The sequence below is a fragment of the Bufo bufo genome, chromosome 5 (genome assembly GCF_905171765.1).
Source record: "Bufo bufo chromosome 5, aBufBuf1.1, whole genome shotgun sequence".
Taxonomy (NCBI): domain Eukaryota; kingdom Metazoa; phylum Chordata; class Amphibia; order Anura; family Bufonidae; genus Bufo; species Bufo bufo.
The window spans coordinates 441,738,141-441,765,183 of NC_053393.1; the positions used below are offsets into that span (position 1 = coordinate 441,738,141).

General features: G+C 40.0%; 1 protein-coding gene across 2 annotated transcripts in view; it reads right to left on the reverse strand.

The window, feature by feature from the left end:
* The window catches only part of CREB5 (cAMP responsive element binding protein 5), a 505,301-nt gene that overhangs the window by 84,366 nt on the left and 393,892 nt on the right, over positions 1-27,043 (reverse strand). For both annotated transcript variants that reach the window (XM_040433574.1, XM_040433575.1), the window contains exon 7: positions 24,427-24,537. In XM_040433574.1, coding sequence (XP_040289508.1) covers positions 24,427-24,537 — 111 coding nt within the window. The remainder of the gene's footprint in view (positions 1-24,426; positions 24,538-27,043) is intronic.

Consider the following 27,043-nt stretch of genomic DNA (forward strand, 5'->3'; position numbering starts at 1 on the left):
CAATCTCAGTTGCTGGCAGAAGCGTTGAAGAGATATACATGAAATGTGTTTTCTGTCCATTCATGTCCAGCAGTATGCCTTTAAAGGTCACTGGAAACACACCACTGTGTTTGCCAAGTTGAAATAACTGCTAGATGACCACGCAGTTGACTAAAAATGGATCTGAGTAGGAATTCTTAGCTAAGTGAAGTCACACAGGCTTTATTAACATAACAAAGCAAAACCACAACGTTGTCACAGAGTTCAACTCAAGTCACAGTACACTCTCCAACTGTGTGAGCGTATTTATTCCGTACTCTGCAGTGTACAGAAATTTATGCCAAGGATTCGCCAAATCACAAAAAATATCACACTGAAAATTTTGAAATGTCAAGTGATATTTACCCTGTTAATAAAGAGGGGGGGGGGGTATCTATGCTACATGCGCAATATCTGAATTGTTACAGAGCCCAGTGCAATGTATTACAGTGGTAAAATAAACCATCAATAAAATTGCAATAGTAAATATTTAAAGGCAATCTGTCAGCGGTTTTGACAATGCTATATATGTTGGGGCTGGGGAGAGCAAAACAAACATATCTTTGTGGAACTTTTATTGTCAGGAGTAATGAGAAAATTAACTTTTATTCTGCCAGATTCTGCTCCTTAGGAGCAATGGAGGGGGAGCTTCACTGTGAAGTGCTCTCTACAGTGATCCCCCCCACTTTTGCTCTGAGTGACAGCTCTACTGGTCTCCTAGTTGGATACTACAGCTGTCACTCAACCAGGGGAGAAGTTGTGCAGCATCTCAATGCAAAGAGAACTTCACAGTGAAGCTCCACCTCCATTGCACTTAAGGCGCAGAATATGGCAGAATAAGATTCATATTCACATTACTATTGATGACAAAAGCTCCACAAAAGGTATTTTTGTCCTGCTGTCCCCCAGTCTCTACATAGTGCTGTCAGCAGTTTAGCATGATCAAAAGTATTGAAATTAAAATCATTTTTTTATATAAATGGGTTGAATGTATTATTTCTTAGCAGCAGAAGCCACAACATACAGTACTTACCAATACGTCAATGCAGAATCGTAGGACATGTGTGAACCCTGCCCCTATTCTGCCAAGAAACACCCTCAAACTGGCAGAAACATTTCTATAAATGAAAAATGGGCATAAACCTCACTCCTCTGCGGTTCAGTTCAATTACCAGACCTGCAAAAAAAAAGGCTGCGGCCAATTATGCCACAGCACATCAGCAACAACAGCAGGTCTACACAGTTCTAACAAAGATATATGACCAGCCATTCTGGCCTAGTGCCTGAGATGTAATGTTGACCCCAAGCTGGAGTCATGATTTCTAGTACTTACACGCAAATCTGTATCACATACAGTCACATGTACAGGTAGGCTTAGTTATCTAATTTGCAATAGCTTTCAGACTTGGGGCCCCTCCCCTTCCCAGTAAATAGCTGTGGAACGCTGCTAACAGCCAGACGTTTACTCTACAGCTGCCATGAAGTATTATATGTTGGCCATTCATGTAATATATGTTAGAGCAGAAACCTCTCTTCCAAAAAAAGGCTTTCCACTCTGGCTCCTAGAGGGTGGTTTCAAGCAGGCAAGGCCTCTCTATGACACCCATATATAGTTCTCAAATTTTCTTTCCCTTTTTAAAAATTTTCACTACATCGAATGACAGTAATAGTTTGCTGGTCAGTTACTAAGGAGAGCAGCTGTTGATCCACCACTTATGATTAGGCGGCTGATGTTACAAAACATCTCCTCCACATCTACTGAAGATACTACACCATGCGGCGCCATGTCATTCTTTTCTTAAAATAATATACATACCCTAAAGGCATATGGACATGGGTCTTCTTCATTAGACAACCTTTTAAAGATGGTAGGGAGAAGCATTAAAGGACTTTATGTTCCCATAGAATCTATATATTTTCTTTTAATCTCTGTGCCCCAAATGACAACGAAGATGGTATGACCCATGACAACTGATTTAGTTTTGCTGCTGTTTTTGTACAAATACAGATATATCTGACCAATTGCTTTGGCTATGTTTGCTTTTTTGTCTAATCTCTGTATAAGCAAGAAAAAACACAGCGCCTCATATCGCAAAAACCCTAGTACACCAGTAGAGCGGTAGGAGAATACTGTAGGTTTTGTGCTCACCTTTAAAAGTCGTGCATATCCCAGGCACAACTCTGATTAGGGAACGTAGAATCGCAAATCCAGCTAATGCACCTTAGCCTGCGTTGACAGCAGAAGAGCCACCACTTGTATATGGAAACAGGTTCAAATTGAAAAAAACAGGCAAACTCTTTGAATGCTGCTGGCAGAAGGTACTTCAAGCCAATCCCGAGGGTACCGATTGAGCTAAGGCTTTACTGGCTATGAGTTTCAGCACTGCCTTCATCAGGACATAATACAGTTGTATATTTTTTGGCCTGATGAAGGCACTAGTTCAGACCCGAAACACATAACTGATAAAGCCTTAATTCAATCAATACCTTTTGGATCGTCATGAAGTACCTTCTGCCAGCAGTGCTCAACGATTTTGCCTGTTTTTCCAAATGAGCCTGTTTTTTGTCTAATGTCTTGCTTGGCTGAAGATAAATGAGGTGTACAGTACATAGGTTGGCTAAAGATAAGCCAAGTGTGTCAGTCACAAAGGAACAGAGAAAAGTATCTGTATGGGTGAGTGCACACCTCTGGAAATATGTAAGCAGAACAGAGCCCTTGGATTGAATGCCAACTTGTATCCAAGCACTAATTAAAACCTTTGCCTGGTACACGGGAATTAAAACAAAGGGAAGCATGAAGTTCAAAGAAGCTTGTAAAGAAGATGATTTTTGGCTTTTCTCCCAGATACACAATATCTACGTTTTATGAGCGTATCAGGTAAAAGAAAAATACATTTTTGTTGTAATAATTTAGTATTTTTCCCCCAATTAGTGATTTTTACTATGAAAGCCAGCAGATAGCCTTCATTCTAACACATCAGGTAAACACTTTTATGACGCATTCTAAGCTTTTATGGATTATTTTTGTAATGTATTTTTTTTGTAAAGATGTTACAATGGTCTATTATGGGGAACTGTAATGGGACGGAATAATGGCCATAATTGTATTAGCTGCATAATTATAAATCAAAGTTAAAAAGTGTTAGCATGTTTTATAGCACGCTTGTTTACCCTTAATATGCTCTAAAGCTGTAATTCATGGAAATTCTTCATTCTTAGATCTCTCCAGTGTCGTTGTGATTTTTATGCTGCGCTTAGAATTTTTTACAGGGATTTGTGAGGGGTCGCTCACTTGAAAAACATCACTTTGAAGTTCTTTGTTTTTCTCAGACATATTATCCTTACATCTGCAGTGGTTTTTCAATTACTATGTTCTCAGAAAGTTTGATACACAAATAAATAAGATGTTTCCCAAGATTCAAAAGTAATTTTTAAGTTAGAAAGCATCTTTTTGGAAAAATGCTGCAGATAGATCTCTATTTCCAATCACATAATAATAATAATGTTGGTATTGAAGTAGACTGAGTGTATAGCAGCTGCTTGACTACCATGGTTGTTTTCCCCTGGGGTTTTAGGCCATTTTCCTTTCTATAAAATTCTTCTTAGTTTGTAAGTGCTGACAATGTAGAGAAAATGGACTGTAATGTCCACTGGGGTTAGGGACCAATATAAGGATTAGTGACTAATACATCTGTAACATTATAATGGCAATATAAAATTAATGGATAATAAAGAAACATGCCTTATAGTTGTAAGAACATCATTAACCATAAATATCAGGACTAGATACAATTGTATTGTCCACGTTGACGTAGTCTGCTGCCCTATTCTGCACAATAAACTGAAGCAGAGAGCTGACCCAATATAAGTCAATAGGATCAAAAAGAATTTATCATAGACCCCATAAATATGAAACCTATGAAGACAGGGCGAGCAGAGTGAATGTTAGGATATGCCACCTGCATCTACAGGGAGTGCAGAATTATTAGGCAAGTTGTATTTTTGAGGATTAATTTTATTATTGAACAACAACCATGTTCTCAATGAACCCAAAAAACTCATTAATATCAAAGCTGAATATTTTTGGAAGTAGTTTTTAGTTTGTTTTTAGTTTTAGCTATTTTAGGGGGATATCTGTGTGTGCAGGTGACTATTACTGTGCATAATTATTAGGCAACTTAACAAAAAACAAATATATACCCATTTCAATTATTTATTTTTACCAGTGAAACCAATATAACATCTCAACATTCACAAATATACATTTCTGACATTCAAAAACAAAACAAAAACAAATCAGTGACCAATATAGCCACCTTTCTTTGCAAGGACACTCAAAAGCCTGCCATCCATGGATTCTGTCAGTGTTTTGATCTGTTCACCATCAACATTGCGTGCAGCAGCAACCACAGCCTCCCAGACACTGTTCCGAGAGGTGTACTGTTTTCCCTCCTTGTAAATCTCACATTTGATGATGGACCACAGGTTCTCAATGGGGTTCAGATCAGGTGAACAAGGAGGCCATGTCATTAGATTTTCTTCTTTTATACCCTTTCTTGCCAGCCACGCTGTGGAGTACTTGGACGCGTGTGATGGAGCACTGTCCTGCATGAAAATCATGTTTTTCTTGAAGGATGCAGACTTCTTCCTGTACCACTGCTTGAAGAAGGTGTCTTCCATAAACTGGCAGTAGGACTGGGAGTTGAGCTTGACTTCATCCTCAACCCGAAAAGGCCCCACAAGCTCATCTTTGATGATACCAGCCCAAACCAGTACTCCACCTCCACCTTGCTGGCGTCTGAGTCGGACTGGAGCTCTCTGCCCTTTACCAATCCAGCCACGGGCCCATCCATCTGGCCCATCAAGACTCACTCTCATTTCATCAGTCCATAAAACCTTAGAAAAATCAGTCTTGAGATATTTCTTGGCCCAGTCTTGACGTTTCAGCTTGTGTGTCTTGTTCAGTGGTGGTCGTCTTTCAGCCTTTCTTACCTTGGCCATGTCTGTGAGTATTGCACACCTTGTGCTTTTGGGCACTCCAGTGATGTTGCAGCTCTGAAATATGGCCAAACTGGTGGCAAGTGGCATCTTGGCAGCTGCACGCTTGACTTTTCTCAGTTCATGGGCAGTTATTTTGCGCCTTGGTTTTTCCACACGCTTCTTGCGACCCTGTTGACTATTTTGAATGAAACGCTTGATTGTTCGATGATCACCCTTCAGAAGCTTTGCAATTTTAAGTGTGCTGCATCCCTCTGCAAGATATCTCACTATTTTTGACTTTTCTGAGCCTGTCAAGTCCATCTTTTGACCCATTTTGCCAAAGGAAAGGAAGTTGCCTAATAATTATGCACACCTAATATAGGGTGTTGATGTCATTAGACCACACCCCTTCTCATTACAGAGATGCACATCACCTAATATGCTTAATTGGTAGTAGGCTTTCGAGCCTATACAGCTTGGAGTAAGACAACATGCATAAAGAGGATGATGTGGTCAAAATACTCATTTGCCTAATAATTCTGCACTCAGTGTATTTCCAGAAAGGGACCATGAAAGTGAATGAAAAGCAGCCGCACATGAATTTCTATGGGACTGCTGAAAATAACCAAGTGCGTTTGCTTAGCTATTTTCAGAACTCCCATGGATATGAATGGTGACCACGCTGCGCATGCATTTTGCAATCTAAATCACTTTCCGGGGACCATTCTGGAGATAGGGGTGGGTCTCAGAGGTGGGACCCACACCTATCTGACTTTGATGGCATATCCTAGCGATATGTCATCAAAATCCCAGATGACACAACCCCTTTAATGCTTTTTGATTGAGCACTTTATGCAAAAAATCCTTCTCTAAGAATATGTATTACTACAAAAATAACACTTAAATGACTACCAATTGTTACTAAGGAGTTTCAGAACATGACTGGTATCAGGCAGTTACTTCCAGGCCATGGTACCTGAGCAGGCCCAATGGCCGCTCTGCCATCTCACAAGTATTACAAATGAGACATGGTAGGTGGGGGTTCTATTACCAATTTTTCATGGAGGTCCAGGACCTTCCATTTGCCGGGTATACGTTGTAAATTAACTTGAGGGCTAACTATGGGTGTGGGAGAGTAGCTGCGCATGTGTGGCCACCCTTCATTCACCAATATAGGAGTTCAAACAATAGCCAAGCACTGGCTTGGTTACTTCCAACATTCCCACAGCGGTGAATGAAGAGGTGGCCGCATGTGTGTGGTTTGCTCTCCATTTACTGCTAGGGACTTCTGAAGATAGCCAAGCATTTATTGGCTTTAGAAGTCTCACAGCTGTGAAGGGAAAGCAAGCCATGCATGCGCGGTGGGCTCCCCTTCACTTTGGAGTGTGTCACAGAGGTGGAACCCACACCTATGTGACATTGATGGCATACCCTAGATAGAAATAACCCTTTAACAAAGATATATCAGAAAGAGAACTAGGAATGTGGTTTTAGTTTAGTGTTATCAACTACATATACTGGATTTAAAGGGGTTGTCCAAGCCCATGATTTTTTTTTACTGCATACCATTTCTAAAATAACAAAAACATAACACACATCTTATCAACCCCCAGCGCCAATGTTCCCCTGCCGTTGCTTACCTGGTTCCCCACTAGTTTCTGTCCTTCCTGCTTTAGTGATGATGGGTCATAATCGACTGCAGCAGTCACATGTCGGGGACCGGGGAAACATTAGCACAACACGGGAAGAAGACTGGCAAGATAAGTATTACTTTTTTTTTGTTATTTTACATCATTGTTAGCTTTTTTTTTTATGTCATGGGCTTGGGCAACGCCTAAACGGTGGAATTCCATTTCTAACATGACTTGCCTCTGACACATTACTGTAATAGCAAAGTCGTTTACATACAATTAATTCCAAAACGCAAATGCTACTTAAACAGGTTGATTATTAGGCATTCTACACATGAGAGGTGTCTTTAAGGAATGTTGCACCAGCCGGGGGACTTTGATGAATGCCTCCTTATGTGTTTTCTACAACAAGCAGACAGCAGCCCATGTACAAGGGAAAGCTGTAGATTCAGCTGTGTTCTAACACCACTCTCCCTCACTAGTGACCTCATCCTCTTACAAAGATACCATTCATGCAGATGTGCTAGACGACAGCCTACAGTGCTTTCATTTAATCATATAAACATGAACGTTGAGACGCTTGGATGAAATAAAAGCTATATAACTCTCGCAAAGGTGTGGGGGAGTATGTCCAATGTTAACTTACATCATAGAATATGGTTTTCGTGGCTTTGTCTGGATTAAATGGATAATTTGGTGCTATATTCAATTATTCTTAATGAGCAAATTGTAAAAGTCTACATCTACGTATAAGGGCTTTGATTTACCTAACTGTGCCTATCCATATAGGATAGATTGGCTAGCGATGGACATTTTATGGGGATCATTAACTACTGCCAATTTTGCAGAACAAATAGCAAAACCAAGAGGGTGCCAATCAAAAGTACCCATTAGTATGAAGATCACATTACCATGGGCAGTGTTTTGTCCATAAAGATAGTCCATTTGAGCAGGTCAAGATTTTGGATTTAACTCTGCAAACTGAGACTTGACACTATGGAAATGTGCCGGATTTATCATAATGACGTATTCTGGAAGATAAATCTGATGCTCAAGCTTTACCATTGCCTTACCTAGTGCTAGAATTGTGACTGAATTTGGACACAATTTTGGCACCATTTTGGTACCCTTTTACTTCTCTTGGTGGAGGCAAAAAAAAACTGCAATACTTCATAAATGAGAAATTCTGTTGCATTAGCAATAACAAATCTACCCAAATATCTTTGTCTTTAAGCACAGAATTTATGAACTGATGCACCTTAATAATATATGTGGCTGAATATAATGTGGATTTTACCTCTATGTGTAATAGTCACACATAATAAATGAGCCAAAATCCAGGTCAAATTTAAATTTTAGCCCTTAAACACAGATCACCTTGAAATATGTAGAGGGACACTAAATGTCACAAATATCAACCAAGTTGCCATGACTGGTGCCTTTTTGAAGCCACAAAACTGACATATCTAATTTCATAGTGTATATATATTAACTAACGATGTACTGCCTTCTAAAGAGGCACTCCCACCAAAAATGTTATCCACTGCTACTTCTATGTTCCTTATGGGCCAGAAGATACAATTTTTGGTAGCAGTGCCTTCACAAAGGGTTTATTTGAAGTAGACAGTCCTTGTAAAAGCGATTCATCTTGAGTCAGTCTACTACAAAGGATATCTTTTCGGAAGAGAAAATTTCAGATTCTCGTAAACGTAGTCTTCCTCACTTTTGTTGGCACAAATACCTAGAGTTCGCCATTTTAACAAGAGTGGTAAATGAACAGATATAAAAGACTGGTGCTGCATCAGTTCTATGGGGCAATTTTTTTTCTAAAGTGCTGAGTGAGGGTACATGAGCTCATGTTTAATTTTAAATTTCACTGTGTTCATTTTTTTCCCCTTCTTCTAAGACACAATTTTCTATAGGTAGTTGATGTTGAATGAATATTTGCTTTACCAATGTTAGATAAATAGCTATCTCCCAATTCTGCCAAAAAATTATGTCATGTGTGATTTTCAAGCCAGAGTCTTGGCTAAGTCGAATGTTCTTCAGAAACATGTAGAAGTGTTTCTCTTGTGAAAACTCTGGCAGATGCAGTGAGCACCTCTTCAGCTAATGGCGGGGAATATGGTACCCTTAGCAACCTGATAAACACTATAACCCCGAGCGCCTCATGGCTGACCTTAATGTTATAGTTGTTATCGCTAACATCTTGCTTATGTAATACATGTTTGGTTGTCATAATAGTGACAATGCTGCAAACTTACTGAAGTGATGATTACACCCATGTCCTGGTTCACGGGAAGGGCTTGTAGAAGCAATCAGTTACTCAGCTAGTATGTTGTTTTCTGGATGGAAACCACTGTGATGGAACAGTGTCAAAAGGGTCGTCCCACCATTACATGTCATATTCATTTTATAGAGCATAACAAATGAAACATATGTCATTTGTAGGCTGAAACAAAAACAATCCAGTAAGGAGTTATGATTTTTGCTCATATACCATGACACCACCTGGTGTTCAAAGTATATAGTGATGTGCATGTCCATCTACTGATCTGAGAGCTGCTGGCCACGCATGGTCAAAGTCCCCACAGCCAGGTCTCTGCTTAGTGATCCTTCACAGCAGGGCAACCAATAGAAATAGCTTTGAATTTGATATCTAACGATAGGGATTGGAAAATTAAGACATGGTGGCCTCCTGGCTCTTCTGCGGTGGCTGATGTTAGGGGATTCAAATTTCAACCATCTTTTATTCTCAGGCAGATAAACTGCTGCCAGATGATCTGCCAGCGGCTTTTGCCCCTCTTCCCATACATTATGTATGCACGCATGGCTGGGCAGAGTATGCATATGTATGAGAGACTCAGGAGAGATTCAGCCAATGCTTATTTATCTCATGTGTATTGCCGGGCTTAGGGTGGCCATGCAATCTGCAGTAGTACAACCAATATTGTATTACTGGCCAATTACAATGTATATATTTAATAAGATACTCAGAATAATATCACCCTTGCTGTTGTCACATGTGGACATGTGGTTTATAGAAGATAAAATCTAAACATCTTCATTGGGCTTTGTATGTAGTTGTCTTTCAAACATCAAGATGGATTATAATGCAGGCAAGGCAGGTCCATCCAGTCATTCCAAAAAAGACCATGCGTGTGATAGCCCTCAAACCAGTCATATATTTTCTTCTACTCTTTTCATAATAGTTTTGCATCACATGAATCTGCACCTTTTGAATACATTTGCAACCTCAGTCAACCTCTACTACCATCTAAAGGCCCTTTACACAGTCGACACAGCAGTCAATTATTGGGAATAAACCGTTTGTTCTCGACTGTCTGCTCAGCAGAGGAGGTGATAACTGCATTTACATGTAGCAATCACCTCTGTACAGGGACTAGCAATTCCCTTGTCTCCATAGAGAATTGCTGCTTCTGGGCAGCAGACTGCTGTTTAGACAGGACAGTCTTCCACCCAGAAATGAAGATTTAGGTGACCGAATCAGCAATGCTTTCACCCAATGAATCAGTGTTTGCTCGTCCACTTTTACACAGAGCAGTTATTGGGAGCGAGTTTTCCTAGAGATGAACGAATCGAAATTCGAGCAAAATTGAGATTCGGTTCAGTAAAATCAGAATTTCAGAAATTGAATTTCTTAGATGATTAGGATGAATCAGACCAAAACAAATTCTTGGAAATTCGCTTATCTACTTCCTAAGAATATTCCTTCCCAATAAATTCTTCAATCATTGGCGCATGTAAAGGGGCCTTTAGTTGGAATGAAAAGTTGGGATCACATGGATGAACAATATTGAATATTTCCGGTGCTGCTCTAGTCTGAAGTCAGATCAGCAAAGAAAGAAACTGCTGAGTGAATGCTGGTCAGTATTACCGTACCAGTCTGAGCAACACATAGGCACAAAAAATCCCCTTCCTGGTAAAATACTTGTTGCATATAATATGCAGTGAAAGCATTCTAAGCTCCATGTAAACTAACCAGGGTTTACTTTTCCCAATTCTTCACTCTTAACAGCCACCTTAACTTTGCGGTATCCAGCCAATGAATGAAGCTGCTCTACCGGTCTCGGTTACAGCAGGACATCTCAGTATGATCTAAGTCAACAGTTGGAAGCTGAGTAACTTCTACTTGTAAATCGAGTAAGGAACCAACTGGGAGGCACTACAGAAAGAATAAACCAAAACATTTACTTATTCTGAACTATGCATATACCAGTATATATACTGGATATATTAATTTCATTTATATTTCCAGACATGGTCAAAGCATGTACATTGTTCATGATCTGATTTTTCACACCAAATCCAGGATCTGAGCCAAAAATGCCAAGAATTTAAGCAGGGACCGGATCAGCATTAATACTCTGGATTTAGGGGAAAGAATATCAAACTTACTTTGACATTAGGACACACAACATAAGGTCATAGATAAAGTTATTCTTATGCACAGCTGCTAAACTGGACCAAAGTCCCATCTACTTAATATCTCTACAGACTTTTCTGTTGTGAACTCAGACCATAATTTAATTTTGTGTATTTTCAGTTATTTGATGGCTTGTTATTCACAGTGTCCTAAGACTGACAAAATATAGGATCTATAATGACCTGTTCTCTAAAATGCAATATTAATTTCTATTATATATTATCGTATAACTATTACTAAATCTAATAACAATTTCTGTTAATTATAAAATAAGTGTGTACATTACGCATTAGTGGGCACATGTGCATATACTATATTGGGCTAATCTGTTGATTTCAATACATTGTATTAATGAATTTGGTCACCAGCCTATGGTATCCTGGACACTGGGTGATGACATCATGGACCTAGGGAACATGCGCTCAGATTTACCTATCCATTTTTATTTTTTGGCTATAAGGACACATGAGTCTTGTAACTTTGCTCTGATGCCATGTAGTGACCTCTATAACATTGGTTCAGGGCATGTAGGACACTAGTGATTTGACCTTTACACCATACAACATGATTGCCCAGTGATGGCTTTGGTATGCCAGTGCTGTTTTCCTCACTAAACAGGATACAGGTAAATAATGTATTATCCATGTTGTCTCAGTGCTATCCCCATATGCACACGAAGGGATAGTACAGTATATGGAGATTCTACATATACATATAACATCTATCTGAAGACGAAGATATGGGACATATATGTCCTGGGACATATGTAGTTCCAATTGGAAGACACTGACATAAGGATATAATTACCTTTCTTTCTGATCTCATGTCATTTCACATTTTATGCATCAGTTAATGACATAGGAAATTGAATTGATTTGGATGTATGTACCGGCTTCATCTTGGCATGGATGGCACTTAGGGTTCTTAGTATCTGTTTTAAGAAGTTGTAACTTCTGTGTGGGCAGTATGTCAATAAAGTGGGCATGTGTGATGTGTGTTTGGACAGCTGGGTGGAACCCCAACTTAATGTCAAGGACACAGTGATGGTGCAAGACTGCAAGCAGGTATCTAGTCTTTGGTGCTCTCTTGCTGCCAACCACAATCAGAAAAGGCCTTACTTAGCTAGATACTCTTAATCTCTTGTCTAGTTTTCACTGGGAATATCCACTCCAAGCACACTGTCTCAAACAGCTCTGCTTATCTAGCCTTCTCTATCTAACCCTTTGGCTATTTCAGCAATGTGATTTCTCGCCCGCTCCCTCAGGGTCTCTATGATTGAGCTTCCACATCAGACAAACACCGAAATGACCGGTGCTAAAAACCAGACCAATTTCTAAGGTCTATAGCTCCTGGCTGGTAAAACCATGGCACATCACTCTAGTGCCAGTGCATTCCCACAATGGAAGCCCTTAACTCCTACGGATAACTCCTGTGGAATGGCAGACAGGACTCTAATTCTTCCCATCACTACAAAACCAAGACCATGAGCAGGTCCCACCCCATATTTCACCCAGCTAATAACCCCTTCTGGGGTCCATGTGCCAAAACACAGACAGTTTCAGATTGTTTCAAACAGTGAACAACAGAAGTTCATAAAATAAAACAAAATATAAAAAAAGGAAAATAGGAGTATGCCCTAGGGGCACACACCATATATATATATATATATATATATATATATATATATATATATACTGATAAGGGAAAGGTGGTTTTGTGATAGAATGAAAGCAATGCTGTGTGCTTATCATATGGAAAACAAGCTACACTCTGTAATGACCATACTGTATATGTAAGCTCCACTCCCACAAAACCAGCTAAAATTGCTAAGCTACGTTCCTAATGTGTTTTTATTCGATATGCTTGAGTCAAAAGTCATCATTTTGCACAGTATAATTAATGAACAGCTACAGAGCTGAGTGATGATGTGTGAAGTGAGTCTCATTCATTTCGTGGTCTTAGCATGTAGCTGATTCGTTAACCAGACACAAACACCAAACTACACCAAGCACGCTTCTGTTTTTCCTCAGTAGAAGGTCTTCAATTTACATTGACGGCTATGAAAGCACAGTGTCATGCTGAAATGGAAACGCAATGCAATTTAAGAGGTGCAGCGTGTAGAAGGAGGATGTTGGTCTGGCCATTGGAGAGAATTTTCCAGTTATGGTTGTTCTATGTGGCTTTGGATTGAGAACCTGGAGTTGACGGTAAAGGTCATTTAAGAGGCTGGTCCAACTGAATGTGACATTGGTCATAAATCCGATGAATTGCCGAGGCAGCTTGAGCAAATATAACCTCAGGATGTAATTACATTTGAAGCAGCAATAATGCCATGATGATATTTTATGCCCTAATGTAACAATGAAGTTGGTAGTAGGTAGAGACATTTAGTTGAAAACATCACCACATCTATTTTGCTGTAATTTTCATAATTAGCTCCATTTTCTCAGTGATTGTCAGTGAAATCTGAAAAACACGTTCATTCATTACTCCCTTACCTAGAAACAAATGGTTTCAGGAAAGAATTTCGGGAAGCCCTTATGATTGTCTACAATACAGCTGTATAATTTCTTATTGCCACCCTTTTTCTGTTGTGTCTGAAAAAAAGTATAGCCATAAACCAATAAACATGCCCACCAGAGAATTCTTTACTGAAAGGACTCATTTCAAAAGGCATTGGCATACTAATTACCTCATAAAGTATTTAGCTGTGTACCCACTGGGATAGTACTTACTAGTGCTAAAGCTGCTCTCGTATCCAGCTAATCAATTAATGTTCATTATAAGACCTAGAAAGGCCAAGCAGTAATGTGTAGGGGTTATAAATAAAAAAAAAAGAAGCACAAAGCATGGCTTACAGGGCAAGATATTGCTGATCGCAATGTTAATCAGCCTCTGTGTTTATCTAAATCCATTTCTTTTAATGATCCTTAAATCTATTATGTATCCACAAGCAGGGAAGATGGTGAACAGCCCTGGCTGCGGCATGGAGGCATGTGCTAAAGATCCAAATCTTAAAGGGGTTTTCTGATTTCTTTTAACTGATGATCTTTCCTCAGAATAGCTCATCAGTATCTGATCAGTGGGGGTCCGACACCGAGGACCACCACCAATCTGCTGTTTGAGGATGCAGTGGTGCTCACCGGAGACCTGGTGAGCACCGTGGCCTCCTTACAACTTACCAAGCACAGAGCTGTACATTGTATAGAGGCTGTTCTTGGTATTGCAGCTCAGCCCCACTCATTTGAATGGGACCGAGCTGTGCCTAAGCCACGTGGCCAATGAACGTGACGTCACTGGCCCAGACTAAGCTGTGAGAAGGCCTCATCAGCTGATCAGTGGGGGCCCTGAGTGTTGGACCCCCACTCATCAGAAACCCCTTTAAGTGAACCCAGAAAAATATAAAACATGTTCGCCTGGTAGAACTCTATATACGTTTTTTTATTTTATTTCACCCCATTTGGAATTGTTTTCCAGCTTCCCGCTACATTGTATACAACAGTACGTAGCGAAATTAGAAGGTACAAATTGTCCCACAAAAAAAAAAAAAAAAAGCTCTCTAATGGCTGTGTGAACGAGAAAATAAAAAAGTTAAGTCTTCTGGAAGGCAAGGTAATGCAAAAAACGGAAACTTGCCTGGGGTAGAAAGGGTTAAAATCTCCAAATGTGTATGTATGGTGCCGTTTACTGCCAAAGAAAAGATTTTACCTTAAACTACATGAACCTATTCTTCATTCAGACATTGGTTTAGGCTCTCGTTCAATGATTGGCCAAACGAACATTTGTAGTCATGATTGTTTGTCCCCATGCAGTATGATGATTGCTCCATTGACATGCTATATTGCTTGTGTACACCCAGATTATATGCCCGTGTAAAAAACATTCATTCTATACTTCATCAAAACGCCCTTTAAAAGTTATTTTTTTAGGGGCAAAAAAGGGGCAAATTGGGATAAAAAATTTGATAACCCCCCCCCCTTCCCCATCATTACTTATCTCACTGATCCCCCGCCTCTACAATTCTGATGCTGCTCCCAATCACTGACTGAGGCGGTTCACCAATAAGGCTGAGCAGGCAGTCCAAGCCATGTCCTGTGTGTTGACCCAGGATCAGGAAAAGGAGAGGAGTGGGGGCTGGAAAAGCATCGGAATTGCAATGGATAAAGATTGGTAGGATGAGAGATGATTATACATTTTATTTATTTTTTAACCCATTTCACCTCTTTTAAAAATATTCCTCTGGAAACCCTATATAAATACTTCTCGTTGCAATGTGATCAAGAAAAAACACTTAGTGTAAGGATAAAAATCATGAATGCCGTAACCAACAATAACATCTTTAAAGGGCTTCTGTCACCCCACTAAAGTCATATTACTTTTTTTGCCTACTTAAATTCCTTATACTGCGATATATAAATATATAATGCTCTTACTGATTTTCGATCTGTAGTTTCTTCAAAAAACAGACTATATGTAAATTACCTCTCTACCAGCAAGTAGGGCGGCTACTTGCTGGTAGCAGCCGCATCCTCCTTTCATAATGACGCCCCCTCCGCATGTTGATTGACAGGGCCAGCGAACGCGCTCGTCCTCTGACTGATATTTGATAAATATGCAAATTAACCTGGGATGAGTTCTGTACGTGAGATGAGTCAAGGACAGGACTCATCTCAGGTTCATTTGCATATGTATCAAATCGGTTTTTTTACACAATAAAAGCACACAGAGCTATGGGGACTGGGTATTGCGGATGTGCTAGCGGCCATCTAGCAACCCATGTCCTCAGCTCTATACACAAAATCCCGGTGACAGGTTCCCTTTAAAAAGTCTATCTTAACACTTGATTCTTATTATTGTAGTGCTGCTCAGATACTTTGTACCATTTTAATGTAAATGTTATCCTTATAGTGCTTGGACATGCTGTACCATGTATTTATATGGCGTAAAACTGATATTCTAACAGATTTTATTGCTGGTGTAATAACATGGGTTACTTAATGTTTCCAAAGGGAAATTCCAGACTACTTAAATTAGATTTTCTTTTATTTAGATTTTTGCTTAACTAATATTTGATCTTGGAAAATGTAAAATATTGCAGTTTTAACTTTCTAACTTTTAAAGGGAACCTGTCATCAACTTTATACTGTCAATACTAACAGCAGCATAAAGTAGAGACAGGTGAGTTGATGTCATTTATTAGTTAAAAGTAAGCAGTTGCCGAGAACCAGCATCACAATCATTGCAGCCCAGGCCTGGAAAAGAGTCCGGCCACCTGAGAAGAGTCCTGGTTATTCATGAATTCCTGCTCTCCTGCCCACCTGATGATGACTGACCGTCTTCTACCTAGTTTTCTCCCTTTCTCTCTAGGAGAGAACTGCCAATCATCAGCAGATGGGTGAGAGAGCAGGAGATTATGTATAACCAGGACTCTTCTCAGGTAGATCTGACTCTTTTCCAGGCCTGGGCTGCAATGATTATGATGCTGGTTCTCGGCAACCACTTACTTTTAGCTCATGAGTGACACTTCACTGAAATCAGCATTTCTGTCACTAATTTATGCTGTCCTCAGTGAGGTCAGCATAAAGTTGATGACAGGTTCCCTTTAATTTCGCTTTTTCAGTTGTACATGATTGACCTCAGCCCAGCAAAATTAAACAAATTGAATTTTGATGACGAGCGCGCTACTGTAAGGCTACATTCACACGTCAGTATTTTTCTATATCCCAATTTTCGGTCCGTTTTTTGCGGATCCGTTGTTCCTGAAAATGTTTCCGTATGTCATCCGTTCTTTGCGGATCCCCAAAAAACGGAAACATGTATAAATTTCAATAAGCAAATAAAGTTGTTTGGATTTCTTTGAAAAAAAAATTGAAAAAAAAAAAGTGAATAAAAGTTTATAAAATAAAAATTTTATTTCCAGGAACGGAATCCGCATAAAACGGATGACATACGTAATGACATATGAATGTCTTCCGTTTTTTGCGGATCCATTGACGTTGTATTGTACCAGGATCCGATTTTTGCGGAAAAGAATAGGACAAGTTTTATATTTTTTCGGACATGCGGAACGGAACAACGGAAACGGACAGCACACATTGTGCTGTCCGATTTTTTCCAGGACCCATTGAAAATGAATGGGTACAGAACTGGTCCAGATCTGTTCCGCATAAAACGGAACAGATCAGGAAAGAAAAAACGGACGTGTGAATGGACCCTTATAGGGTGCCACGGTTTCATCCAGTCAGTTCATGAAATTTCTTTCCCCCTAGATACTCCAGGATCAACTGTGAGTGGTATTATTGTAAAGTAGACGTGTTTAGGAACCTCATCAATTCAGCCATAAAGTGGCAGACCACGTAAAGTTACAGAGAGAGGCCAGAGAGTGCTGAGGCACATAGTGCATAAAAGTTGCCAACCCTATGCAGGATCAATAGCTGCAAAACTCCAGACCTCTTCTGTCACTAACATTATCACCAAAACTCTGTACAGGGAGCTTCATTCAATGGGTTTCCATGGCTAAGCAGCTGCATACAAGCCCCACATCACCAAACACAATGTCAGGTGTTGGATGGGAGAGGTGTAAAGAACGCAACCACTGACTTTGTAGCAGTGAAACATGTTGACTGACCAACTCATTCTTCTCTATATGGCTGTATGATGGAAGAGTCCTGGTTTGGTGAATGGCAGGAGAACATTACCTGATCTTGTAGAAGGCTTGCATAGTAAAGTATAAATTTTCGCAGATGACACTAAACTGTGTAAAATAATTAACACTGAAGAGGACAGTATACTACTACAGAGGGATCTGGATAGATTGGAGGCTTGGGCAGATACGTGGCAGATAACACTGACAAATGTAAAGTTATGCACATGGGAAGGAATAATGCAAGTCACCCGTACATACTAAATGGTAAAACACTCGGTAACACTGACATGGAAAAGGATCTAGGAATTTTAATAAACAGAAAACTAAGCTGCAAAAACCAGTGTCAGGCAGCTGCTGCCAAGGCTAATAAGATAATGGGTTGCATCAGAAGGGGCATAGATGCCCATGATAAGAACATAGTCCTACCACTTTACAAATCACTGGTCAGACCACACATGGAGTACTGTGTACAGTTCTGAGCTCCTGTAAACAAGGCAGACATAGCAGAGCTGGAGAAGGTCCAGAGGAGGGCAACTAAAGTAATAACTGTAATGGGGCAACTACAGTACCCTGAAAGATTATCAAAATTAGGATTATTTACTTTAGAAAAAAGACGACTGAGGGGAGATCTAATTACTATGTATAAATATATCAGGGGTCAGTACAGAGATCTCTCCCATCATCTATTTATCCCCAGGACTGTGACGAGGGGACATCCTCTGCGTCTGGAGGAAAGAAGGTTTGTACACAAACATAGAAGAGGATTCTTTACGGTAAGAGCAGGGAGACTATGGAACTCTCTGCCTGAGGAGGTGGTGATGGTGAGTACAATAAAGGAATTCAAGAGGGGCCTGGACGTATTTCTGGAGCGTAATAATATTACAGGCTATAGCTACTAGAGAGGGGTCGTTGATCCAGGGGGTTATTCTGATTGCATGATTGGAGTCGGGAAGGAATTTTTTATTCTCTAAAGTGGGGAAAATTGGCTTCTACTTCACAGTTTTTTTTTTTTGCCTTCCTCTGGATCAACTTGCAGGATAAGGCCTATTGCACACGACCGTATGGCTTTTTCAGTGTTTTGCGATCCGTTTTTTGTTTCCGTTGTGTTTCCGTTTCTGTTCCGTTTTTCCGTATGGCATATACAGTATACAGTAATTACATAGATAAAATTGGGCTGGGCATAACATTTTCAATAGATGGTTCAGCAAAAAACGGAACGGAAACGGAAGACATACGGATGCATTTCCGTATGTGTTCCGTTTTTTTGCGGACCCATTGACTTGAATGGAGCCACGGACTGTGATTTGCGGGCAATAATAGGACATGTTCTATGTTAAAACGGAACGGAAAAACGGAAACGGAGTGCATACGGAGTACATTCCGTTTTTTTTTTGCGGACCCATTGAAATGAATGGTTCCGTATACGGACCGTATACGGAACGCAAAAAACGGCCAGTAAACGGGAAAAAAAAAACGTCCGTGTGCAATAGGCCTAACAGGCCGAACTGGATGGACAGATCTCTTTTTTCGGCCTTATGTACTATGTTACTATGTACTATGCCTGTCTGCAATGTGCTAACTGTGTTTGGTGGAGGAGGAGAGATAATGCTCTGGGGTTGTTTTTTTAGGGGTTGGCCTAAGCCCCTTAGTTCCAGTGAGGCAAAATCTTAATGCTACCAAGACATTTTGGACAATGGTATACTTTCAACCTTGTGGGGACATTTTGGGGAAGGTCTTTTTCTGTTCCAACATGGCTGTGCCCCAGTGCACAAAACAAGGTTTATAAAGGCATAGGTGGGTGAGTTTGGTTTGGAAGAACTTGACTGGCCCGCACAGAACCCTGCCCTCAACCCATGGAACACCTTTGTGGTGAACTAGAATACAGATTGGAAGCCAGGCCTTCTCATCCAACATCAAGGTCTGACCTCACAAATGCTTTTCTGGATACCTGTAGAAAGATTCCCACAAACACACTCCAAAATCTTGTAGAAAGCCTTCCTTTAAAGGCCTCTGTAAGTGTGATGTGTGGGTGATGTGTCCCAAAACTTTTGTCCATGGAGTGTATGTCTTTAACATATACATTTATAGTCTAGCATGAGCCCACTTACAAAAGAAAGCATTGTTCTTTTTTCTGTACATTGATAGCTTCTTGCATTTTATTAATGCTTCTACCTACGCCCTGAAAATGTACCATATTTTTCGCTTTATAAGACACACTACCTCCCCCCAAAAAAAAGTGGTGGGAAAGTGGCCATGCGTTTTATAAATTGAATAGAGCAGTATTCCATGGCCAGCACATCGAATTTTTATTTTCTTTTATTTGTATTTTTTATAATTTTTTTAAATATATATATTTTTTTTAAATATATTTTTGCCACATAATATGTCCCCCCAAGGGGTCATAAAAAGACTGTTGCAGGACAGTGAACACTCTTTTATTTAGCACTTTTTCCTTTTTATTGTACTTTATTTTTTAAATTTTGTAATAATTTTCAATTTTTTTTGTGCCACATATTTTATTTCTCTTTTCTTTTCTTTATATTTTATAATTTTTTTATTTAGTTTTCCATTTAAAAAAAAAATAATTCTTTAACTTATTTTTTTTAATATATTTTTACCACATAATTTGTCCCCAAGAGGTCACTGAAAGACCTTTGGGAGACAATAAGTGACTTTTTTGTACTATTTCCACTGTAACTGTAACATCTAAAGGAGCCCCAGTTATACAGGGAAACCAGCCTCCTGAGGGTGTGAGGGGGGGGGGGGGGTTGTACCAGGACAGAGCTGATCTGGGCCTACTGACCCTGCAGCTCTGCGCTCCTCTGCCCCCGAGACACCCAGCGATCACGTTATTGCCGGGTCCACACTGCAGAGCAAGGCAGAAGCGCTGATAAAGAGCTTCTGTCTTCTCCTTGGCTTCCCCGCTCTCACCAATAGCCGGGGACCCTTTTCACTCCTGCTACAGTGCAGCAGCAAAACCTGTGATCCATCCGCTGCACGGCACTCCGGGCAGAAACACAGCTGATCGCAGGATCAGCTGTGTTTCTGCCCAGCAGGACGGGGGCCGCAAACCATGGCTTTGGGGGCAGCAGGTTGTGCACCCCTGTCCTAGCGATATACTATCAAAGTCCTAGATGACACAACCCCTTCCCCTATTTACTCCACAAAATCATATGACTGGATAACAACAATAGGCAATTTCAACGTATGATATAAAAAATGGTGCTAAAAGCTAAATGGAAAGCTAAGCAATGGAAATAACGCATGCAGGGGTAGATGTATGCACTCAGAACTCTATTCATTTAAGGAGGAAAGCCCGTTTTAATTGTACTGTATGACCTTAAATAACGTCTTAAAGTGCAATTTCTCCAATTACTGTAATTAGTAACAATGGCAATAAAATATCAATTAGACTTCCACATGTGCTGGAGACAGTGTTTGATTTCTATGACAATACAAAAAATATTTCTCCCTGGCCCGTTCTGAATAGAATTCTGAAAATATTCTGCACATCTGTTTATGACATTTTTCCTGAGTAGCTACACTTGTGCGCTCAACACAAAAGGCCCCGTACTATAACGTTCCAAGCTATTTGCCGCTCGCTGATTGCTGCTGACAACCTTTCAACAATTCTTAGTATACAAATACAGCCATGGTAACAAACTACTTACTTAACTCAGAGTCTCTGCTCTCCACGTCTCAAAAAACAAAACAATTTCAAGTCATCAAATTAAAATCAAATGTGATGGGATCATTTTCCAAATGTTCATATTTCGCCATGTTTCAGAGTTTTTGTAGTATCATTTCAAAGGTCTTTTTTTAGAATTTTATATTATGTGGAAAACGCTGATTTCCTTCCCAAGTATAACTATAGCGGTCGGCGTTCCATGAAATAATAATTAAAATGAATGAAATGCAGTGATGGTTAGTGAATCCATTAGGGCTATATACATAGTTACACAAGTTCATTCCGTTCCATTTTAGAATTTTCCTGTACAATTTGTGAGATAGTGACAGATCTCACAGAGGTCAGAGGCAAGGAAGGAGTGGATAGTGCGGTTCACACCCCTAGTCCACCACAGGTGAGACCAGCTGGAGGTGCTCAGTCTGGCATAAAGCGCCTCCCAGTTTGTCAGTCTGGGGAGGGAGAGCGAGCAGAGGCTCTGTGAGAGCGAGCAGAGGCTCTGTGTGTGGTCTCAGTCAGGAGGACTGAGGGGCCACAAGGCTTTGAATAGCCTGAGGTTTGGGGGATCTAGTGATGCCTAGAGAATGAGGGTTTTACGGCCAGAGTTGGGAGGACTCCTGGGCCACACTCCCCCAAAAGGTTCTGGAATTGCCACAGCCTGGAGGCTGCTGTATTGTTGTTGGCTGAGTAAAGCCGCATATGATGTCCATGTGTGAACTGTGCTCTACAAGTGAGGTAGGGACGTATTTTGTTTAGGTAGTGCCTAGACGGACAGGAGTTTATTTATTTGTGTTTTAGGTGTTGGCGGTGCGGGAACCTCACCCCACCCAATGATGTATAACCGGACTATCCTTTATGAGAAGAGTGCCAAAATAAATCCACAGTTTGGACATGAAAATCCGTTGTTGTCTGGTGAGATATCTGTGAGTGTGACCCGTGTGACCCCCTGAAAAGAGACGATCCCTTACAAATTTAATTTAAGGTGCATGTATATTTTCTATATTTGTGTTTTTCTAATTAAAAACGCTTATTTAAAAAACTGTATAGCTAGCCTACAGTCTGTGTAGAAATATTTTTATGCAGTGGCATACCTACTACAATGACAAGTCTTGCAACTGCTGGCACTGAACTACTTTCCCTCATTACAGCTAACTGCAGCTGCCACTAGGGGGAGCTCACTGCAAACAGGTTTCCTCTGCTCCTTTTGTAGTCAAACCCAGCTGAATAAATCTATACACAGTTAGCTCCACTTAGTGGTGGTTGCATGAAGCCAGAATTATCAATTTATGAAAACACAAAAAAGAAGTCCCTTATACAGATATATTATGACATTAATTGGAATAGAATTTTGGAACTTAAAATGTGATTGTGTCCAACGACTTTAATTTTAAAAAGCTCAAAATACTTTAAAATAATAAAAGATGTAATACTCCTCTTACCAGTCCCCCAGTGTTCCCGGTCAACACTTCCTAGATCCCCAGCTGGTTTTTATACTTTTTGGTCCCTTTTGACACAATCACTGGCTATAGAGATTCACTGATAAGACCAATTATTGGGCGAGAGGGTACATATCAATAAGGAAAGAGACCAGCAAGTACAGAGACGGTCGGGAACTGGGAAGTGTGGGAACCAGAGCAGCGATGGATCAGTAAAGAGGAGTATTGCTTATTTTATTATTGTAGAATTCTAAGCATTTTTTTTATTTTATTTCATTTCTGGAGAACCCTTTAACATTTATAAAGGCATCAAACCGTTGGCAAAGTTATTTGGGGTCCATTCTGAGGGTCACTATAGGTTCCTAAGAATTTGTGTATGTCCCTGTTTTCTTTGCATGCATCGAGTCGACCATTATTTGGTTATATGCCTTCCAGAAAAGGGTAGTCTCACACTTGTGTTGTTTGATGCCGGCATGCAGTTCCTGTATGCAACCACATGTAATTTTTTCTGACTGATCAGGCATTTTTCAGACTGATCAGAATCCTGATCAGTCTGAAAAATGCCTGATCAGTCAGAAAAATGCATTGCAATACCGGATCCGTTTTTCCGGTGTCATCAGGCAAAACAGATCCGGTATTTATTTTTTTCACATTTTTAAAGGTTTGCGCATGCGCAGAACCGGTATACCGGATCTGTCAATGCGGCAATTTGAATACATTCCTATGGAAAAAAATGCCGGATTCGGCATTCAGGCAAGTGTTCAGTTTTTATGGCCGGAGATAAAACCGCAGCATGCTGCGGTTTTATCTCCGTCCTGAAAAGTCAAAAAGACTGAACTGAAGAAATCCTGATGCATCCTGAACGGATTGCTCTCCATTCAGAATGCATTAGGATAAAACTGATCAGTTCTTTTCCGGTATTGAACCCCTAGGACGGAACTCTATGCCCGAAAAGAAAAACGCTAGTGTGAAAGTACCCTAACACTTTGTAGACAGATTTGATTCCATCACTTGAACCTCATCATTGGTAGAAAATGCAATATGACTCTGTAATTTTCTTCCTTTGATGATAGCTATGTAACCATTGCTTTTCTAGGGAGCACTGTCTGAAGTCTCCTTACCTTCCTGCCAATTCTTCCTTAAGTAGAATCAGTTTCCAGCAAGACCTCCTTGCCATGCCAATGCTACTTGTACCTTTACTATAGTACATTTTTTCTCTATGTTCTGAGACGCAGCCACTCAATTAGATTCAACCACACACTGTGTAGAAAGCCCACAGAGCTAATCGCTACGCTGTGTAGGCTCTTCGCGGTAAAATATTATTCAGACTTACAGGTTCATATTCCCATTATTTCATCAATTAAACAGGATGAATTGCATAAAGATGACAATTATATAATTGATTGTAATAAAAGTGTGAACGGAGCCCAATAGGACTGGACATTAAAAGCCACGTCAGTGTAAACTTTTTCTGTAGCTGGGGCTAGGGGGGCAGGTTTCTACTCCAGCACAGTATACATGATCAGGTCTATATTTCACATACTCCAATCTGTAGTAATGAAAACAGCTTTACATTTTCTTACCATTTTGGCATCTGAGTGCATTGAAGGGACTTGAGGTGAAGCACAAGGGTTGCTTAGATTGGGTCCCTGCATCCCCATGATATTGGAGTTCATTGACATCTGTCTTTCCATCTGTGTGGGATATGAGAAAAACTGTAACATACACCCACTGAATCCCAAATAAGAAAGCGTGGGGTACATAGACCCCTATTTACGTTTTGAAAACATATGAAAATGCATAATGCATTTTATCCAAGAAGCATCCTTACAAAGGTCTTAGCTAGTGTATAGTGTGCCAATTTAGCATTGCAAGGAAAAGCAGATGTCACTCGCTAGTTATATAGTACTTTATTTCCTTTGATGTATCTGATATTGCCCAATATGCTAGGTGGTGTAAAACAATACGTTATTCAGGATACATTGTACTATTAAAGGAGCTTTAGATATTGATGATCTATCCTTAGGATGGGTCATCAAAACCGGATCATGTGGGGGACACACCCGGCATGTGAATAGGAGCTGAGGTTACCCAGTACAGCCACTACACAGAGAACGGAGCTGTGCTGTTGACTCTGTTCTTTATGTTAGTTCTGGCTCCAGCAGTTGATGTAAACAGCTGCCCGGTGGAGGTGATGGGTGTCGGACCCCCACCGATCTGATATTGATGATCTATCCTAAGAATAGGTTATCAAGATCTTTAACCCAGAAAACCCCTTGAACTAATGAGTAGAGTAAATATTGAGAAAAGAAAGTCCATGATGTCTTGTCACACATCTATTGATAAGATAGATCCATTTTGATTGACTTTTGGGTCTTAGCCTACACTAGTGAATATATTTCAAGAGTGGGAGAGGTCTGTGCACCAGTTGTGGTTGTGGGACATTTGTACACAGGCTTGTGGCACCCAGCACAGTTGTCACTTTGTTTTTCCATAGCTTGAACAATGCAATTTGCTTAATTGTGTAATTGGTCCCATTAGGAATCCTGAAGAAAAGCATTTAAGGACCATGTGCAAGTGCTTATGATGGTTATCAATACATTGGTACTTATTGATTAGAGTTAGACAGAGATCTGACTTGACAAGATATTACTTAAGGGTTTTTTCAGTATTACTATAGTTTTTAACATATATGCTCCTGTAGTTGCTTACCTCATGTACATCTCTACCATGCTTTTCTTTTTATTCCCCAATTTGGACTCTCCTGACCAGTTTTCCTCATGTAAACAAATCACTTTGGTTTCTAGATACTCTGTATGCATCACCTTATGTTGCTACATCCAACCAAACCCATGATGCACTTCTCCTTTCTCTGCCATAGCTCTAGCACAGCCCAGATACAACGTCCAGCTAGTCTATAGCTCCTCCCACCCAGCTAGTTACATGGACACCACCTATCACTGCTTCTGTTGCTGTTTTGACACGCCCATGGACATGACATCACAGGAAATAAGAAATAGCTCCATGGACATGGTCATGTGACCACAACCTAGAACAGGAAATAGGAGCAATAAAGGTGAAATAAATATATTACACAATTACAGCTACCTTCATAAATGATTATTGTAAAGGACGTTGATGCAAACCGGAAACCTCTTTAAAGTCCATATATCCCGATATCACAGCCTTTTCTCTTACATCATAGGGCTCAATAGAATTATATAAGTAGGAGCACTTTCAGACATCCAAAAGGCAGCCTAATGATAGTATCTGTATTACAGCAACAACACCTGAACATCCCATGGTTCAGCTGAACCAAAGTTGGATTTCTGTAGTCTTTTATAGTGATATATGAGTTTGGATCAGTTGAACTGTGGGAGGTCACAGTATTGTGGTCCTAGTATTGAACTCCATATAAGCATAAGGTGTAATCTCTGAAAACAATATTTTAGGACTGTATTATATAGTACTGTAAATTATTAATAATACTGTAATATATTAATAAAATTGTAGAGCTACAACTAAGCAGCATTAAGGTCAAGAACATTAATGCTTTTCTCATTCAACTTCTGTCACTTATGATGTCAATTTTGTTGGGGTGCGAATATTTCCTCAATAAAATATCAACTGGCAAGAACCATTTTTGGCCTCAAAGGGGTTGGGGGAAAATGAAATTATTAGGGCCAAGACTGAATTAGTTTTAATTAAGAAAATCAAAATAAAATCCCAAACATTGCTGATAGCAAGCAATAAATGTCCTCAGATCACCCATTACTTCCAATGAAGTATATAAAAAAATTATACTGTACTAGGCACAAATTTTGCACACATTTTTGAGAATACAAACTTTTTTTTTAAAGAACACCTGCCAGCTGGATCAATTTGATCAAACCAGGTAAACTGTAGGGTTAATCCTGCTTATCAAAACGATTAAGACTTTTATTCTTTATGCAAATAAGCACTTCCGTGCACTGAGAGGCATGGCCAGAAATGGCAATCTGAGGAGATGAGGTCCACCTAGGGGCTAGGCCCAACCTTCAGCGCACAGAAGCCCTCAATTGTATAAAGAAGAAACATATGGCTACATGCAAAGACTGTTTGTTCAGTGGTTGTTCAACCATCAACCTACTTACAGCTAATTTGTATGGCCAACTTAGATTATCTTACTGGTGACTCTTTGGGTATGTTCATCTTATGAAT